General features: G+C 32.9%; 1 protein-coding gene across 4 annotated transcripts in view; it reads right to left on the bottom strand.

Annotated features, from left to right (window-relative positions):
* Positions 1–18989, bottom strand: part of LOC112637342 — a 46520-nt gene extending 27531 nt beyond the window's left edge. The window contains exons 1-10 of one of the 4 annotated variants that reach the window (XM_025406787.1): positions 18231–18960; positions 17550–17881; positions 17119–17297; positions 16814–17022; positions 16328–16681; positions 15961–16050; positions 15450–15632; positions 14570–14731; positions 12225–12457; positions 11644–12008 (exon numbers count right to left, since the gene is read on the bottom strand). In XM_025406787.1, the coding sequence (XP_025262572.1) occupies positions 11877–12008; positions 12225–12457; positions 14570–14731; positions 15450–15632; positions 15961–16050; positions 16328–16681; positions 16814–17021 (1362 nt within the window). In that variant the 5' untranslated portion in view covers position 17022; positions 17119–17297; positions 17550–17881; positions 18231–18960 and the 3' untranslated portion in view covers positions 11644–11876. The other 3 variants (XM_025406788.1, XM_025406789.1, XM_025406790.1) reach the window with 3 other exon arrangements.
* Between the last annotated feature and the right edge of the window lie 1827 nt (positions 18990–20816).

The raw sequence follows: 20816 nt of genomic DNA, 5'->3' as shown, positions 1-20816 counted from the left end.
GCGGAGTGAACTCCGTTACACTCGGACTCTCCCCCGCATCTCTTACAGGGAACGCCTGTAGAGATAAAACGGCCCTTTTCAGGGCCACCAAAAGACATTGTACATAGAACCTGTAAATATACATCTGTTACTGTTTACGCTGCTTACATTACTCAGAATACACTTTACCACTCCTACGGCATTGCTACTCCTGGCAAGGGATAAAGAACACGCTATATTAAGGCGGACACGCAATACACTTACCGCCATAACCTATATATAATTAAAGTATTAGTACATATATATAATTAAAGTATAAAGTAAGCGTCAGCATAAAATATTATTGGTAAATGCGACAGCGAACATTCACCTCATAGAATCGCTGTCTCAGCGTACCACGCGCGAATTTGCCAAAAAATACGGAAGTGCAACGAAGGATTTCGACATCGAATCACCTTCGCTTGCACTTTAACTTGACCGCACCATGAAAAATAAAAACACTATATCCCGTAAGCAGCGAATTTGACAATTATTGCAAACACAACATCTAAATGCAGAAGAGAGGCAGACACTCTTTAAAATCTGCGAGGAATACAGTGACGTATTCCACTTAGAGGGAGAACCACTGACATGCACCGCGATGGTAGAGCATGAAATAAACACACGTGCCGATACCGCACCGGTGAACGTAAAATCATATCGCTTGCCAGAGAAGAAAACAGAAGTTAATCAACAAATAAATGAAATGTTAAAAAATGAAATCATTCGGACTAGCACAAGCCAATGGAATGCACCACTGCTAGTAGTACTGAAAAAGATAGACGCATCAGGAAAATCGAAGCTCCGAGTAGTAATAGATTTCCGGAAATTAAATGAACTAACGATAGGTGATTCATTTCCTCTGCCGAACATAACTGATATTCTGGACTAGTTGGGAAATGCAAAATATTTCACCACGCCAGATTTGGCGTCAGGGTATCAGATCCCGATGACTGAACGAGATAAAATTAAAACAGCTTTTTCCACTCCCTACGGTCATTACGAATTTAATCGAATGCCGTTCGGGTTAAAGAATGCGCCAGCAACATTTCAAAGATTAATGAATTCCGTCCTAACAGGAATACAAGGACTCAAATGCTTAGTTTATCTCGACGATTTCGTAATACGGATATCGTAATACAGATCAAGTCTAGACGATCATAACAAGCGACTTAAAGAAGTGCTACAACGACTGCGGAAATTTAATTTAAAGCTGCAGCCAGATAAATGCGAATTTTTTCGCAAAGAAGTAATTTATTTGGGACATATTATTTTTGAAAACGGAATATCTCCAGATCCTTCAAAATTAATGGCAATAGAAGAATTTCCGACGCCGAAAAAAGTCAAGGATATTCAATCCTTTATAGGACTTGCAGAATATTATAGAAAATTTATTGAAAATTTCTCGCGAATCGCTAAGCCACTCACAAAATTAACAAAAAAGACAGAGAAATTCGAGTGGACAATGGAACAGCAAGCAGCATTTGAAACATTAAAAGAAAAACTAATGACTGCACCAGTGCTAAAATATCATGATTTTAGGAAGAATTTATTGTGGCCATCGATGCCTCCGACTATGCGATCGGAGCAGTATTATCACAAGGAGAGGTAGGCAACGACTGACCGATTACTTACGCCAACAGAATATTAACAAAGGCGGAAAAAATTATATCACTACGGAAAAAGAATTATTGGCAATTGTGTGGGCTGTTAAACATTTTAGACCATACATATATGGAACAAAATTTAAGATTATCACAAACCATAAACCTTTAATATGGTTGTTCAATGTAAACGACCACGGATCGAGATTAATTCGATGGAGATTAAAACTCGAAGAATATGATTACGAAATCATACGCAAGGCCAGACGAGCAAACGCAAATGCCGACGCCTTAAGTCGCAACGCGATACCGGAACCATCCCTGGAAAAGGATGAAGAAATTCTAAAGATAGAAAAAGAAGAAGAAGCAGACACTGATAATATAAAAACATACACATTATCAGAATATCATGATGCACCTATAGGAGGGCATCAGGGAATTGAACAAACAAGCAAAATATGCACCGAGTCAATTTTCGAAAAAAGCACCCAACGAACTTGCGACAATCTTAAAAAAAATAATTAACAATGATTCTAATACCTTAGCCAAAATAATAAAATTAATAAATACCTTATATAAGACTCGAACAATTAAACGTAGAGGTCTTATCGATGAAATAGGTTCGATAACGAAAACCTTATTCGGAATTATGGATGCGAACGATAGGAAATTAATAGATGAACAGATACAGTTATTACAGAATAACCAGCAAACATTGGAACACGCCGCGAAACATCAAATCAAAGTCTTGAACATCACTATAGTTCATTTAAATAAATTAGAAAACATTTTAGATTATAACGGTAAATTAATGAACCACTACATTAGGGAATACACTACGCGCGAAAAAGATAGACGAACATTTCACCATAATCATAGTAATGATAAATGATTTAATTAGGGATGCAAAAGATATTTTAGAATATCTTACACATGTACATGTAAAGGCACAATACATCCTTTGTTAACTCCGATAAATGAAATTATTTTACATCTAAAAGAAGCAGTACTACAGTTACCACAAGGAGCATATTTTCCTTTTCAAATAAAAATTGACGAATGGCTAACGATTGAAAATTACATGAAAGTAAGCGCGTACTGCGAGAAAACAAATATATACACAATTTTAAAATTTCCATTAATTACACAACCAATGTTTGACGTCTTAAATGTAATTCCGTTACCGACACCTAACTACGAAAATAGTTTTGTATATACAGAAGTAGCTAATAAGTTGATTGCTGTAAATAAAGAAACACGTACCTATTTAATTCTAAGAAAACAAGATTTAAACGAAAGTACAAATAATAATAATTTATATCTATGCGACAAAAATCAATCAATCTACCATGTCAACGAAAATACACCGTGCGAAGCGAAAATTTATGTACAAGGACAAAACTATCGCAATCAATGTAATATAGGCCATGAAAAAGCGACCCGCGCAATATGGATCACATTACAACAGCCGCACTCTTGGTTATATTCGACATCATTCGAGCAACAGATCACGATAAAATGTAATGATCATCCTGAGTATAAAAAGATAATCGAAAACACAGGTCGGATTACACGGATAACTGTAAACTAATAACTACAGACATGACGATACAGACAGAAACAATTACATATAATACGAGTATAGAAACATTTTTACCAGAGTTCAATATAACAATCACAGAAATTAATGACAAACATAATCACGATTACGAATTTAAAGAAATAATAAATAATCCACAAGAATTAAAAGGATTAAGTAATAAATTAGAAGAAATTAATAATAACTTGAACAACAACGACAATAACTTTTTTAAACAAAAGCAATTCATTTATACAACGACTTCTAGTGGAATAACTATTTTAATCATTATAGCATTAATAGCATGGATAGTTATCCAACATAGGAAAAGGAAATCTAAACGACCAACTGTTGTTACATTAGTAGATGAAATTGACAAATCGTATGGAATGCCTAAATCAATACTGAAAAGAAATAAAAGCACACGGTTTTAAAAACAAAAAAGGGTATGATAATAAGCTAGATGTAAGAAACGATTATAATCAACATTGTAAAACGGGAAAAGACATTGTATTATATTCAAAATCGCAAAAAATTATAGAAAAACTTCGTTTCAACTTCCGTTTTTTTTTTAACGGGGGAGGGATGTTATAGTCTCACAGACTATAACCTATATATAATTAAAGTATTAGTACATATATATAATTAAAGTATAAATAAAGTATAAATAAAGTAAGCGTCAGCATAAAATATTATTGGTAAATGGGACAGCGAACATTCACCTCATAGAATCGCTGTCTCAGCGTACCACGCGCGAATTCGCCAAAAAATACGGAAGTGCAACGAAGGATTTCGACATCGAATCACCTTCGCTTGCACTTTAACTTGACCGCACCATGACCCCGTATGGCTATGTTACTAAGCGGTCCCCTCTCAAAAACCCTCTCAAAACAAGAGTTTAAATACGAACCACCGCGAGAGCACGACGACAGTCGGACAGTCGAAAACCAAGTGCAACGTAACCAAATGCAACTGCGAGTTAAGTACGCCAGAATAATTACTGAGCCTACACGGAATAGAGGCAAGGGCAGAAAAGGGATTCAACTAAATAAGGACTCTAAAATAAGACAGACTTGTATTAACGAATGGATACTTGTAATAAATCTACAATTTATTTGATATAAAGAAAAGAAGAATATTAATTGATACAAGAAAACAGTCGTTTCTCAACTCCTCTCCTTCGACGGCCTGAGATATTTATATCTCCCGACTGCACCCCACACCCCGTACCGTTTCGGGCACAACAATTGTTCAATTTAATTTCTGATCTAAAGCACGGGTTTCAGATATTAAATTGATTTTATAAGTCGGACAAGTAAATGTCCGGCGAATAATCGAAAATAATTTTTCATTATCTATTTAAGATGTAAAGTGCAAGTATAAATTATAAATAAAATTTTTATACAAAATTTTTATGAAATTAAATAAAATTTTATATGAAATAGATAAATTATATTATTATTTAGGGATTGAAATATATATGTTTCGTTTAAAAATTATGATATGATTTAATCGTCTTTTAGTTATCTTTTAGTCATTTTTTGGCTTGACAGATTAGTGACTAAATTCGGGTCATGAGCCGACTTTTAGTCGACTTTTCGTCGACTATTGTCTCTAACTAAAAGACGTCTTTGACGAAAATATATCCAGTTTTAGTCGTCTTTTAAACGTCTTTGTGCCCTGTGGGAAGTAAGATAAGCAAAAATGTTGCATATAAAAGCTTCGAGGGGGGACAAAAGATGGTACCATTGGTTTGACTTTGAGTGAACTTGCAAAGATATGGATGTCGACTATATTTTTTAAATAAAATCCCTTATTCTCCATTGCATAATCTTTTAGTTTCGAAAGTTGTTCAAAACTATTATTATAATAAAATATTTTTTATTAAGTATCTTTCGAATTATAAAGGGTGTCAGAGAATTTTTGACTTTACGAAATAAGGAGGTAGATTGGCTCAAATTAAGAAGGAAGGACCTCTATTGTTTTGTGATTGTCGCAATAATTAACGAAAAATTAAATAAAGAAGATCGGCCAATGCGCGTGACTAGAAGCACGACGGCGAAGACGGTCTGATTGTAACATAATGGCGGCGCACGGCAAAGCAGTGATTGGGGAGGGGAGGAGCCTTCACCACGCGTACTTTTTGAGTTATAAGGCTTGAAATCATTTCATAATTTTACATAAACCGTAAAATATCTTGTAAAATATTCATTTTTCGATTATTTTACCTTAATATTTTTATGTACAAAATAAAAGTAAATAATGAGAGGAATCAATTGGTGTAAAGAAAACATATAGTTACTTTTAAGAAAAAAATATTTGTTAATTGCAAATTACATATTTTTTCTTCGAAATAACTATGTGTTCTCTTTACTTGAGAGAAAAATAATTTATTATAGTGTTTTGAAAAGCTCTCGAGATGAGCTACAAGAATATGCAATGAGAAATAGGGGGTTCTATTTAAAAAATTCAAGTTAACCTTGCCCTGACGTTGGCGACGCCAATGTCAAATGGATATTATAGTTAAATACATCTTTTTAATCTTTACAACTTTTGTCTAAAGCATTTTGTTCTAAAATGCATTCTATACGAGATATTCGACTGTATCCAGACATTTGGTCCATCCTGTATAAGGAATATGGAAAGTCCTAGAAAGCAAGTAAATCACAAATAGACCACATACTAAACGACAAACGACACATTACGTCGATACTAGATGTGAGGACATACAGAGGATCGGATTCGGAATTTTAATGGACTTTAGGAATTTTATAGTAAGAATTATTTTCACATTTGAAATACTCAATATGCAAAAGGAAAAAAGGACAAAAAAGAAGCAAATGGGATACACAAAAGCTAATATGAATACAAAGGAATGATACCAGAAAGTATTAAATAGCACTGAACCAAATGGAAAATGTTGAACAGGAAGTGGAATCATCAATTTCGCACAAACTGAAATGTATTATAGTTCCATCCTTCACTAATTCGTCGTAAAATAATACGACCCACCTCTCAAATATTCGCGAGAAAAATGTGTTTAAAAATTACACGATTGTTATATACCAAACGAAAAAGACAAATTTTCAGGAAGCGATGTAGCGCATAACTAACATCTTGAGTATTGCTGGTTCAAATCTTTTGAGATTTTGACTTTTGAAATTTTTTTTAATCTACATTGAAATGAATTATTATATTATATATTTTTATTTTAACATATAAATTAATGTTTTAATTATAAAATTATATTTAAAACTCATCTTTTTATTTATTTGCTATGCAATGAAAATTATAAATAATATTTAATAATAATTATTATTAATCAATTTTATTTTTATGCAATAAACATTTTACAAAAAGGAAAGTAGACAGAGAAAATCAATAAGAAAATTTATATCTCTTTTCATAAAACTCATTGTATGTAAAAAAGACTTTTATTTTTAATAATTAAAATATATTTTTAATAATTAAAATATATTATTCATAAAAGCATTTAATCGATTAGATTCACAAGAATACACGTTTTAGGGTTTAAACAAATTGTAAATAAAATCTCTCTCTCAATGAGTAAAATATATTTATATATAATTAAAATATATATATTAAAATTTATATATAAGTAAAATATATTTATATATAATTAAAATATATTTTTAATAATTAAAATATATTATTCATAAAAGCATTTAATCGATTAGATTCACAAGAATACACGTTTTAGGGTTTAAACAAATTGTAAATAAAATCTCTCTCTCAATGAGTTTTAAATATATCAGATTCACAAGAGTACATGTTTTAAGATTAAATAAAATCTCTCAATGAGTTTTAAATATAATAATTTTATAATTAAAACATTAATTTGTATATTAAAATAATAAAAATATGTAATATAATAATTCAATTCAATGTAGATTAAAGAAAAAAAATTTCAAAAGTCAAAATCTTAAAAGATTCGAACCGTCGTCGTTCATGATATGCGGTGTATTAGTTATGCGTCCCATGTTACGTTACACCGTTATCTAAATCCATCGACATATTAGGCGCGTTTTCGTTGGTGCTACCTCGCTACAAGCGGTTGGTTCGTGTTTGATGATATGACGTCACAAATAGTAACCGAGAATAAAAACGTTTCGAGCAGGCAATGCGCAAACGCGTTAGCGGTTTGCTTCATGTATCATGATCATGATGGATCCAAATGTGAGGTTATCTGTGTTATTTTGTATAATGGAAGTGATTGATGACGATTTATCACACATTGTGAATATTTGTCAATTACAACCCACAAGCAGAGTTGTCCTTTTCTTTTTGAAGGATAGAATAACTCATTTCAAAATAGGAATAATTGCTAATGAAGAGTGGGTGACCCGTTACATTCATTCTCTTTTCGCACTTCGCGCCAAACAACCTACCACAACCGCACTATCATCCTCGAGATCATGGCAGCGCGGTAGCAGCTACCACGGCTCACGTGATTGCATCGATGACGTCACAACCAGAAACGAAAACGGTCTTGTTTGCCTCTGGTCGCTCGTGATAGCGAAACGAAAACGCGCCTATAGAATGGACTGCTGATGGAAGGGGAAGGAGAGCCGCACGAGTAGAGTGAGAGGCAGATAATATGAGGTCACGTTCCGTCTCTTGCTAATAAAGCCTGGTTGGTAAAAAATCAGCAGCAAAAGAAGCAGTATTTACCAACCAATCAGGCTTTATCAGAAAAAGACGGAATGTGACCTCATATTATCTGCCTCTCATTCTACTCGTGCGGCTCCCCTTCCCCTTCCATCAGCAGTCCATTCTATATGTTGATGCCTAAAGACTGGTTTATAGAGGCCGTAACTGGTAAAGTTCAATATTATTCATGCTTTCAGCGTGAACAAAAGCAATTGAAATTCCAATATTGAATTTTACCGGTTCCGGCATAAGTTAACAGTTACGGCCTCTATAAACCAGCCTTAAATCTAACACGTCATCTACAATGGCAGTAGAATTAATGGATTAAAGTTGTAACTTAAGGAATTGACTAATCACAGTCAAGTATTAAGAGAATACTCGACTGTGATTAGTCAATTTCTTGAGTCTTACACCTTACAACCTTATGCTACGGCCATTGTAGAATGGCTTTAAGGCCGAGTCTACATTGACTAAGTTTCCATCGAGAGTTCGAATCGGATCAGAGTCAAGTTGGGGTGAACCTTTTATGGAAACACCAATAAACCCTACCCTACCCTACTCTACGCAATAAAATTTTAAGGTAGGGTCCAAATGAAGTTCGGTGAAAACGAGAAGGTCGAGTTAATTGTAGTGTTGCCAACAAGAGAAATTTGCGCTGTATCCTTTGTGTTGATTTTCGTCGCCGCTCTTGTAAAATAAGAAACAATTTCTGCATATTATTTTGATGCTGCGAAATTAACATTAGCGCTCTCAGATTCATGATGTTTTTATGACAGTTAACATAACTTTAATATCAAGATACTATTGTAATTGACTATTTTATTTTGTACAGTTGGTAACGTTTAACCTTACCGGAATTCTAATGTAACTTTGATCAACTCCGGTGAAAACAGGCAAGCCAACTTGACTCTGACCATATTCTGACCCAACTTTGACTCGATTCGAACTCTCGGTGGAAACTTAGTCATTGAGTCGCAAGTCGCAAGTCGTAGGCAAATTGACTAATCATTGTTGATTATTTTTTAAATAATCGACTATGGTTGGTCAATTTGCCTGCGACTTACGACTTACGACTCATTGTAGAACAGGGCTAAAGCCGGGTCTACATTGGTCGTATCGTAATGTCGCAAGTCGTAAGTCGTAGGCAAATTGACCAATCATTGTTGATTATTTTTGAAATAGTCGACTATGGTTGGTCAATTTGCTTATGACTTACGACTTGCGACGTTACGATACGACCAATGTAGATCCAGCTTAAAATATATCTTTTCCGTTCGTTACATAACAAGCACGTAAGTTTTTTAACACGTTTTTCTTGTGAATACTTAAGAAGTATATTATGAGGATCGTATTATCATACGACGAATTAGTTTGAGGATGAAATGTATAATATATTTTAAGTTGAAATCGGTGATTCTACTGCCTGGTGTTCCCCTTGTCAGCAGAGTAATGGCCAAAGCGATAGAGGTGATAGAGAGAAAGGGAGAACAAGACAAATGAAGACTGGATTGATAAAAAATAATCACTATTGATAGAAAAAGCAAGACAAGAACCCATACAACACAGAATATTGTAGCAATATTATTATTATTGTTGTAACATTGCAGCAACATTGCAATATTGCCGCAATATTGCAACGTTCTGTGTTGTATGAAAAGATTACTGGAAATATGAAGAAAATACATAAATCTATATTCTGAATCCTCTTTTATCAATAAAAAAAGATTCAGAATATGGACCATAAGATCTGCAAAAAAAGAATACCGCCAAAAAATGATAGAAATAAAAAAACTATTTGATTAGAAATATAAAAGACTTTTATTTAGGAATAAAAAGAGTAAAATAGGATTTAAATCTATAATCTATGGCCCATATCCTGAGTTCTCTTTTATCGACAAACGTGCCTCTAATAGTTCGTAGCCAATCAGAAAGTTTATAAGCCATTCTTAGAGACACTTTTATTAATAAAAGAGGACTCAGAACATGAGCCTATGTATACAAACACACAACTTGACATCCAATGGGACATCCATACAACCTCCATAACTCCATACGACATCTATGTCTATGGTGGATATTGAATAGATTTCTAATGGAAGTCGATATTACCTCTCATGATAGATATCTTCTACAAATCTATCATGGATGTCTATTGGATATCTGTTATGGATATAAGACAGGTTTCTACATACAATTATATCTCTAATAGAAATCTATATTACCTCCATGATAGATGTCATCTACAAATCCATTATGGATGTCTATTGGACATTTGTTAAGGATATATGACAAGTTTCTACATACAATTATATCTCTAATAGAAATCCATATTATCTCCATGGTAGATGTCATCTACAAATCCATCATGGATGTCTATTGAACATCTCTTATGGATATATGACAGGTTTCCACATACAATATCTATATCTCTAATAGAACTCCATATTACCTCCATGGTAGATAAAATATTCATATAGTTCCAAGAGCTTCACGTCTTGCCGCTAGATAACGAAAAAGAAACCTAACTCGTAAGTGGAATTCATCTAAGATAGTAATATAAGGCCGCGGCACACGGCCAAATTGCGGCTTATCGGTCAAAGAGAGCGGACTATTCCCAGTCAGCAAAGTCTGTTCAAACAGATTTTGTCAATTTCTGCTACAAATTTTTGTCGACAGTAAAATTGCAGATTGTATAAAAAAATTTGTTATATCAAATAATGATAACAGAATGTCGGCAGAAATGTTACAAAATCTGCTGACATAATTTGATAGCAGAAACTGAACAGGATTTGTTTAAAATTATCATAGCAGATTGGTGGCAGAAATTGAACAGGATCTGTGCGATGCAATTTGACAACAGATTGTCGGCAGAAATCGAACAGGATTTGCGCACAATTTCTGATAGTAGATTAATGGCAAAAACGGAACAACGTTTGCATGATTCGATAGTTCCTTCACTTACCGCTATGTGAGCTGTTCTTTCTCGTAATTGAATTTCTGTCAGAAATATATATAAAGTCGCGAATATGAATAAAAGACTAAAAATATAGTAATTATCATTTTAATTTCTATCACTTTAATTTCTGATATCTGATACAAATTGATTGAAATCAATATGATAAATTGAAAATTATTCATGTACTCCCTATTTGAGGCATAAAGCAAGAATTTAATTCTAAATAAATTACACCTCAAGTTTTACAAGTTACATTTACTTTTATCATTTACTTTATTATTAATTTAATTAAATTGAATTAGTCCTTCGCTATATGAGATATAACTACGGTATAACATATTACATATATGTTATTTTCCAAGAAAATTCTAATTAACTTCCCTAACAGCACAAGTAGATTCTGAGAATGTTCTAAGAATATCGCAAAAGTATATTGTGTATATTCTCAGAACAATCTCAAACGTACTGCGATTGACGCAGTACGTTCTGCGAATGATCTAATGTCCGGGGTAGCATCTCCCATAGTATTTCTCCGCGAATGTCTATAGTTGGAGGATAGTTTCAGAAAATGATGAAAATGGGAAGATTGCAGTAGATCATTTATACACGCACACATATATACCGCCAAGTGCGCGCGTGCTCACGCATTGAACAGGATAGGTTAGGATTAGGTTAGGTTAGGATTAGATTATTAATGTCAATTTTGATTTTTTATTGATGTTTTTATTGCAAAAACGTTACTTCAAAATATGTGTCATATACATTATGAACACATTATTCTTCATTACATATATGTTATGTATATATATATATATAACATTTATAAATAAAAGAAAAAGTAAATTCTCTATATATCGTAAACTCTCTCAAAATAAAGATTTTCATTATAACTCGAACAAAATTTGAAAAAAGCAAAATTCTTAATTGTAATCTTTGGCTCTTGCGCTAACGTGTCTTATTTAAATACGTTGACAAGATAATTATCACATTCAGTCAGAGGGCTCTTCTAGTTCTTCCGGAGGATTTTTTTTGATGATTAGAACTTGTTTTAAAAAATTCTTTTTTTTTTGGCACCATGCCAACTATATAATACAGCAACTTTGTTTGAGACTATTTGTCTCAATAAATTTAAATATGAATTTTTAATATCCCGCGCTGTCAATCGTGTTAACTGTTTGATCTGTAATAAATAGAAAATATTATTAATACCTCTTTCAAACGTGAGTTTTTAAAAGTATAGCTTTTTAAACAACACTTCTTGGATGTCACTTAGGCATCCTAATTAAAGAAGTTATATCACACACTTTTAATTTTCAATTTTTAAAGCAATCATTAACTGTTATTCTCTTTAATAATTCTCTTAAACAAATATTTTCTAATATTGAATTATAATTACCATTTCATTTCGGTATACAATGTCATTCGCCAATTTTCGTTCCATAATTTCTAAATCATTTTCGTCTCTTAGTGATAAATGTTGAAAAATATCAATTTTTTCCTGTGCTTCTTCTGCAATCTGTGCGGTATTAGAAACCTTTTCTAAAATTTTTTGGGTTAGTTTCAGGTTATTGCTCATTTTTAATTCCAGATGTTGGAATTTTTTAATTACGTAGCGTTCAAAATCAAATCCTACAACACATTTAAATTACATTTATGCATGTATATATATATATATATATATATATATTCAGATATCCCCATAGATAATAATCAAGAGGAGTTAGATCTGGTGACCGAGGTGGCCAATCCTCTCCTCCTTCATTTCCGTTCCTTCTTCCTATCCACCGTAGCGGAAAAGTCTCATTTAAAATACGACGTGGTCCTGCACCAAAATGAGCAGGAGCTCCATCATGCTGAAACCATATTTCTTGGAAATTATTTGGAAAAGTATTCTGTATGGCTGGAATTATTTGATCAACAAGTAATCTCTCATACCTTTGAGCGTTCAAATATTCTTCAAAAAAAAACGGCCCTATTAAATAGCCATCTATTATTCCGCACCATACATTTATTTTTTGTGGATGTTGTGTGTGAGTTTCCCGCACCCAATTCGGATTCTCATCTGACCAGAAACGAAAATTTTGATTATTAACTTCTCCCGTTAAGGTAAAAGTTGCCTCGTCTGTGAAAACAATTTGATAAGGGAAGATGGGCCGGACATCTATTAGTGCCATCATTCTTTCACAGAAATGTATACGACGCTCCTCATCTCCGTTTTGCAATTCTTGAACGTATTGCAATTTATATGGATGGAACTTGTTCTTCTTTAAAATTCTCCAAACCGACATGGGAGCAATATCGTGAGTTTGAGCGACTCTCTGAACACTAGAATTGGGATTTTCAATAAATGTCTGCAGAACATCAAGTTGTTTTTCTTCGTTGGTTGCAGACAATGGTCTTCCTGACTTAGAGCGATTTCTTACGCTACCAGTTTGTCTAAAACGTTCTATTGTTTTTAACACAGTGGACTTATTAATTCGACGGTTCGGATACGTGTCATTAAATAATCGAACGACATCAGAGAACGATCTTTCGTTATCACCCCATCCACGCATCATGAGGATAGTGATTCTTTCACGTTCCGACAAGTCGCCAGCCATTTTTAAAACGTTTAATTTTAATTAATCGTACGTTGTATTTGGACGATAACAATTAATTTCTGCTTGCTCAAAGCTGAAGTTAGAAGGTGCTCGTTCTTTGATAGCTTTATACATTCTTAGTTGAATTTTAAATGCGAGTTAGACTGCATGTAGTGCGTCACATAGCGGTAAATGAAGGAACTAACGAGACGTTTCATACACGTTTTATGGAGCAATTTTTTGGCAATTTGACTTCAGCGAAATATGAGGATATGTTGAGGAATCGATCTTGCCTTAGTTAGCTGGATCACACACACAACAGATGCAAATCCGAGCGAGTAACCTCCATGTAGTACACCTTGGATAATGTTAATACCGGCGCTACTCTATCATTCAACCCTCATAACTCGCAAAGTACTTAATAAAAATGAACATTATTATAGTGTTTTGGAAAGCTCTTGAATTAAGCTATAAGAATATGCAATCAAATGTAGGGGGTGTCATTTAAAAAAGTCAATGTGACCTTGACCTGACCTTGACGACGCCATCCAAGGTCAAACTGATAGAATCAGTATATAGATCTTCTTAAACCCTACAACTTTTGTTGGAAACACTTTTCTGTAAAACGTATATTTTCCGAGATATTTAGGGGTTTCCACACTTTTGATAGACCCTGTATATATATTAATATGTACATAAAAGTATTAAAGTATGATTATTAAAAAATTAGTATATATATATGTATAAACGTAGTTTCATAAATATTTTAGTTTTCATGTCACAATATATTAAAATGAAATAAAATAATCTCATAAATTTAATAAAATGATCTCGTAAACCTTACAATTTTTAGTAATTTTTAAAACGTTTTTCGTAAGATTTATTTAGATTTATTTAGATTTATTTATTTTTTAGCAAATCTCGCGTAACTTAAATCAGTGTATGAGTACATACATACATGCCTATATACTTTTATGAATTATATGTTAAAAATACAAAAAGATTGCAAAATTTTAAAAATAAAATTGTTTTAAAATAAATGTTTTTGAAATAGTAAAATATGTAATGGAATTGCTGATTTTCTTTGAAAGCGTCGATATTGAAATTTTGGAGTGTATTTGAAACTTTTAAGATTAAAAAAATTATACAGTTGCATACTAACCCTCAGTATAATTTGACATATGTCTGTTGGGCAGGACATTTTCATTATGAAGACGTTCAGTGATGTCTATCGAAGTATTTAACATATGTCTGTTGGGGGGGACATTTTCATCATGAAGACGTTCAGTAATGTCTATCGAAGTTTCCGCGCACTGTCCTGAAACTGATTAAATAATGCTATCATTGTTTCCAAACAATTTAAACCAATTTATTTACATTTAAGGGCGTTCTATAATGCAATGTAAATATCTCGACACCAGTCGTGAAGCAATTGCGATAGCCAATTAGAAGCTCAGAATGAGAATAGAAACAGGAGGGAACATATGGTACTAAGCAGGCGGATGGAAGTGACTATATACAATGTATAAAGTGATGCTCAAGATAGCTACTCAAGCGTTGATTTATTGTCTGAAACAGGAGCCGATCATGTTTGATGCAAAGTGACGCTCAAGATGGCTGCCATGACGTAGTTCCGTTCGTCAAAATCCTGCCTCAACTATCGATATTTTCCCTCCTGTTTCTATTTACTCTGAGATTAAAAATGTCACTACTTCATAATTGATAATGGAATGATTGCGACGCATTGCCTCTTACAATAGTTCAATAATTTCTAAAAAACATGAATAATATAGAAGACAAAATTTCTTACTATTTGTTCTACACTGCCCGTCAATGACTCGTGCTGTTGTTATGTCTCTCTTACTCTGCCTATACCGGCGCTGAGGTACGAAACAGAATAAGAGAGAAATAACAAATCCAACGCAAATCATTGACGGACGGTATACATACATAAACATATATACATGTATATATAATCTAAATAAATAAACATTTACACACATACAAATTAAATAATTAAAGACAAAACGGAGATTACTAACCTCGCTTAGAATTTAAATTCAAACTTGGAAGACTTGTATCACAACGCGGAATTACACATTTCTTTACATCGCCGCGCGCGTGCCGTCGTTCAGACTCATGATTATCACAACGTGGGAATACACATTTATTTATATCGTGCCGTCGTTCAGGTTCAGGATTTACATTAACAATACACTGTGAATCTGAAAATGGTAAAACAAAACATATAAATCATAAAAATTAAAATTGTGTGTTAAAATATTAAGTAAAATATGCAATATTAATGCAATTTGTAAAAAATAGTTTCCTTTAAAAATTAGATAATAAAGTGCAATTTTTAAAAACTTTGTACATGAACACAAGAAAATATAAATACGCATGCAGAAATATAAACGTACACACACACACGCACACACACACACGCACGCACGCAGTCATTATATATGTATATATTAGATATTCGAGAATATAAAATGTAAATTAGTAATGTACATAAAATAGAAGGTATATAGAAATCATTTCCATACAAACCTTGGCTGGAATTTAAATCCAAATTTGGACTGCGTCGGACTACATTTTCATAATCAGAATACTCCGAAATTGCGGAACTGCTTTGTGAAGCTAAAATTAAAAAAGAAAAAAGTATATAACTATTAATATTCCAATAAAATTTTGTTTTTGCATTATTCTATATGTTTTAATGTGCGATATTAAACATGATATAATACAGAATTTAATGTAATACATAATGTTTTTTATTACAAGGTTAAAATGATTCTTGATATAAAATCTTTATCTAATCAAAATAAAATAGAGCATTGAATATTATAATTTTATTATAATCGTATTGCTGTTGTAAAAACTATCATGTATACATATTTAGATAAAAATTACTTACGAAAATCAACTTCTTCAATGTTGTTAAAATTGTAAGATGCAGTACTTTTTTGTTCCAGTTTTGTGTCGGCAATTTTAGAATACTTTATTGTATTATTTTTACATACTCGAGTTGTTTTTGTGGACGTCTCCTTATAGACGTTTTTGATTGGAGGTTTGGGAAGGTCTGAGAGAATGGCTTGCTCAGAATCGCTTTCATCGTTAGTATACTCATATGAACTGGAATCATGCATCTTAGCCACTCTAATTTTGCGGGATTTTTTACAAAGTTTCTGTCTATCCTCGTCGGTACAAGAATTGATGTCGGACATTTCTTCAGCTAATTTCAATTTTTGTCGAGCCACAGCATAGTTTGCTGAAAAAATAATATATGAAATAAACATAATATAAGCATCATTGTTTTTCTATAAAAGCAAATAAAAGTATCAATATCGTATTTATGGAAAATAAATATATTACAAAAACTTTAAATAATTAAATTACTTACAAGATGTCGCATATATTTTCAGGACAGTATGCTCCTCCCATGTACAATCAGGTACTTCCATCAATTTAACCGCTTTGTCATATCTGTCGTTACTGATATAATGTCTGGGCCATTTTGATTTTTGTAAATCACTACTTAACCAAGTAGCGGGTACGATTTGCAGACCATCTTTGAACTCAACAATAGCATATTTCTTTTTATTGTCCATTCTGTGCGAAAATAGATGCAAAAATTAAATATCGGAAAACAGGAAAAAGAAATGTAATCAAAATAAAAAAAATTTCAAGTACAGAAAAAAAACATACTTGTTCTGTTGAAGACTCTTGCAGAACCCTGCGAAAAACTCTGTGATGAACTCTGTGAAGAACTTTGTGGAGAATACTGTGAAGAGTCTTGCAAAAAACTCTGTGAAGAACACTGCATAGAACACTGCGAAGAACCCTGTGAAGAACTCCGCGAAGAACACTGCGAAGAACGCTGCGAGCTGAAAGTTATATATATATCATTTTAAGACACATTATTTTAAAAATATTAAAGAAAATGTATAAATAATATTGTATAAATAATACTATATTTTTAAATACTATATTCTTTAAATACTATATTTTTTTCTTTTAATGTAAATTTAATAAAACGTCCTTTGTGTAAAAATTTGGCTGTCACCCAGATATGGATGACGATCAAAGTGCTCAAAATAAAATTTAAAAAAATTTCAAGAACAGAAAAAAAAACATACCCGTTCTGTTGAAGATCCTTGCAGAACCTTGCGAAGAACTCAGTGATGAATTCTGTGAAGAACCTTGCAAAGAACCCTACGAAGAACTCTGCGAAGAACTCTGCGAAGAACTCTGCGAAGAACTCTGCGAAGAACACTGTATAGAACATGCGAAGAATCCTGCGAAGAATTCTGCGAAGAGAGAACACTGCGAAGAATACTGCGAAGAACTCTGCGAAGAGAGAACACTGCGAAGAATACTGCGAAGAACTCTGCGAAGAGAGAACACTGCGAAGAATACTGCGAAGAACTCTGCGAAGAGAACACTGCGAAGAATACTGCGAAGAACGCTGCTGAAAGTTATATATATTTATATACATATATCATTTTAAGACGTTTTAAAAATAATAAAGATAATGTATGTATTGATATTCCTGAACACGTTCTAAATTTGTAAAACTATTCTGTTGATACGAAATATATATCTGAGATGTATATCTAAGATATTTTATACTAATTATGTATTAAAAATGTTATATTTTTACATTTTTTGTGTATATAACCTTAAACTATTCTAAGCAGAAAAGCTTTATAAGTATGTAAAAAATATACAAAATATTACGTAAATCATATATAAAATCTGTCTGTTAAACTTTATTTACTATTATATGTAAGATAAAAGTTAAAGAAAAAAAGGATTACCTTCGATTTCACTAAGTTGAAATCCCTTATTCCATCGAGCAAGCGGGAAGAGACCGGAACAGGAACATATGCAGATGGCGTTGAACGTATGTACCGTTTCCATATTTGGCGTCAAACCTGAGATTATACGCCCGCGATAGAAAAGCGTACGTATCTTTACCGTATCTTTGAGTAAATTCTGAGATTGTACGCACGCGATAGAAAACCGAATCATACTATAAGAGATATTATAGAGTTGTTCTCAGTATCTTACGGATGATCATAGTATAATGAGTATGAAAATGGGATAATACGCAGGATATCATGTGCTGTTAGGGTTGCCGATAGTATTGTTATTTAGCACCTGTAATAATCCATTTTGTTGCATTTATATAACATTAATAAAAGTAAGCGCAAATTTTGTGAAGTTTCTGCTGTCAATTTGTCAGCAGGTTGCATGCGCAGATTTTGCTCGATTTCCGCTGTCAATCTGCTGTCGGTTTATGCTGACAGATTCTGCTAGCAAAACCCAAGCTTAATGCGGACGCAGTTGATGCCAATCTGCCACAATAGTCTGTTTGAATCTGCTCGCATACTGCTGGCAGACTGCTAACATTTTGCTTACTGGGTTATAATCACATCTCCTCTGCTCCAGCTTTTGCAAGAAGCTCCAGGGTTCCATATAATTAACCGCAGATGGTTAATTTTTTTTAAATTCTATCATATATGTATCTATTATACAGAACATTAAATCAATCAAGTTTTTAAGAAATGACAAAAATAAAAATTTAGTAGATAATGGAAATGATATTAAATTGACTGAAAATTCACTTATAATCGCCATAACATATATCTGACATCCATAAGAGCTCCACAAAATATCTATAATACTATAATACTCCATATAACGTACATATGACATCTTTGAATACGTCTAATAGATGTCGAATGGAGGTATGAAATGCGGAACTGTGGATGTCTAGTAGACGTTTACGGGACGTTTCATGGACATTTAATGCAGGTTTCGAATCTCCATAGTAAAGAGTGGACATCCATTAGAGATTTTTATTCCGTGTGGGTATACAAGAACAGAAGGCAAAGTCATAACAAATGAAAAACAAGTTATCGAAAGATGGGCGTATTACTTCTAGGAACTACTAAAAAGGAAAAAAAAACATTAAGAAATAAAAAAAATAAAGATTCACAAATTTATGAAGAAGACGATGGCCAAGCGATAGTGAGAACGAAATTGAATTAACATATTAGTTAAATCACACAATAAAGAAGCAAAAGAAAGCTCCAGGAGAAGACAATAGCTAAAGAAGCAAAGATAAAATATAGAGGAGCAGCAACAAAACAATATATAAATCGGAAAACAATACATAACATATCAAGAATGAAGTATATGTATTATGGTATCTTGTCCAATATACAAAAAAGAAGACAACGGGATTGCAACAACAAAGATATTAGAGTTGGGAAGTAATGCGTTACTTGTTCGTTACCTTTATTTGGGAACGATCGTTATTTTTTCTATCTATAACGATAACGGTATAGTTACATTAACGAATTTAACAGCTATTTTAGTTATATTTGTTTAATAAATCAGTATGAGCAATTGTAATATTGAATATACATATAGTTACATAGTAAGTGCTTATCGATGTTTTGATTTTACATGATCAATGATAGAAATCAACGATTAATTGTAACAATGTAAATGTATCCAATGGCACGACCGTTTACTAAGTGATTAAATAAAGATTAATCACATTTTATTGCTATTTAATCATATAAATGGTAAATATACCGATGAAGGGAGCCCGCCTTGATTGCCTCGACCTTGACATATACAATTGTCAAAGTCACTGCCCTGAGTAACATCCAAAAGGTTTTAGCCGTCGCTCGTTGTTCGTTAAAAAGTTATTAACAAAAGAATTTCACAACTTTAATGCTTTTTATCTCCGAAAATATTGATTTGAGAAAAAAATTTTTAAGCAAAAAATAAAGCCGCTGAAAAACTCTACAAAAAAGATTATATGCATTTTTTTCATAAACCTACTATTTTAGCTATTATATAAAAAAATAATTTAAATATTCATATAAGGTTGAGTTGCCCACAATTTTATAAACCCATGTGAAGTCCTAGTTTGCGTTGCAAAGTACACGCAGACTGCACACTCCCCCACCCGACCCCCCGCCCCACCCCCACCCCGTTGCCGCATGTGAAATCTCCCTTTACATGGAAAAGTATGCCCTAAGTAACATCCAAAAAGTTTTAGCCGTCGCTCGTTAAAAAGTTATTAATAAAAAAAGTTAGAAAGAGAATATAGATCCCAATAAGCAAAATGTAAGCAGTATGTCGACAGACTGGCAACAGATTTGATCAAACCATGTCAGCAGAATGACATCTACTGCGTCCTCATTCTGCTTCTAATCTGCTAGCAGAACCTGCTCACAGAATCGGATATCAGATTGTCGGCAGAAACTGAGCAGGATCTGCTATCAATGCTAACATGACTTGATGTCAGACTGTTAGCAGAAATCGAACAGGATCTGCGCGTGCAATTTGATGTTAGATTGTCCGCAGAAACCGAACAGAATCTG

The sequence above is a fragment of the Camponotus floridanus genome, unplaced genomic scaffold (genome assembly GCF_003227725.1).
Source record: "Camponotus floridanus strain SB8 unplaced genomic scaffold, Cflo_v7.5 scaffold154, whole genome shotgun sequence".
Taxonomy (NCBI): domain Eukaryota; kingdom Metazoa; phylum Arthropoda; class Insecta; order Hymenoptera; family Formicidae; genus Camponotus; species Camponotus floridanus.
The sequence above is the reverse complement of the archived record's forward strand: the minus strand, read 5'-3'. Positions and strand labels throughout refer to the sequence as shown.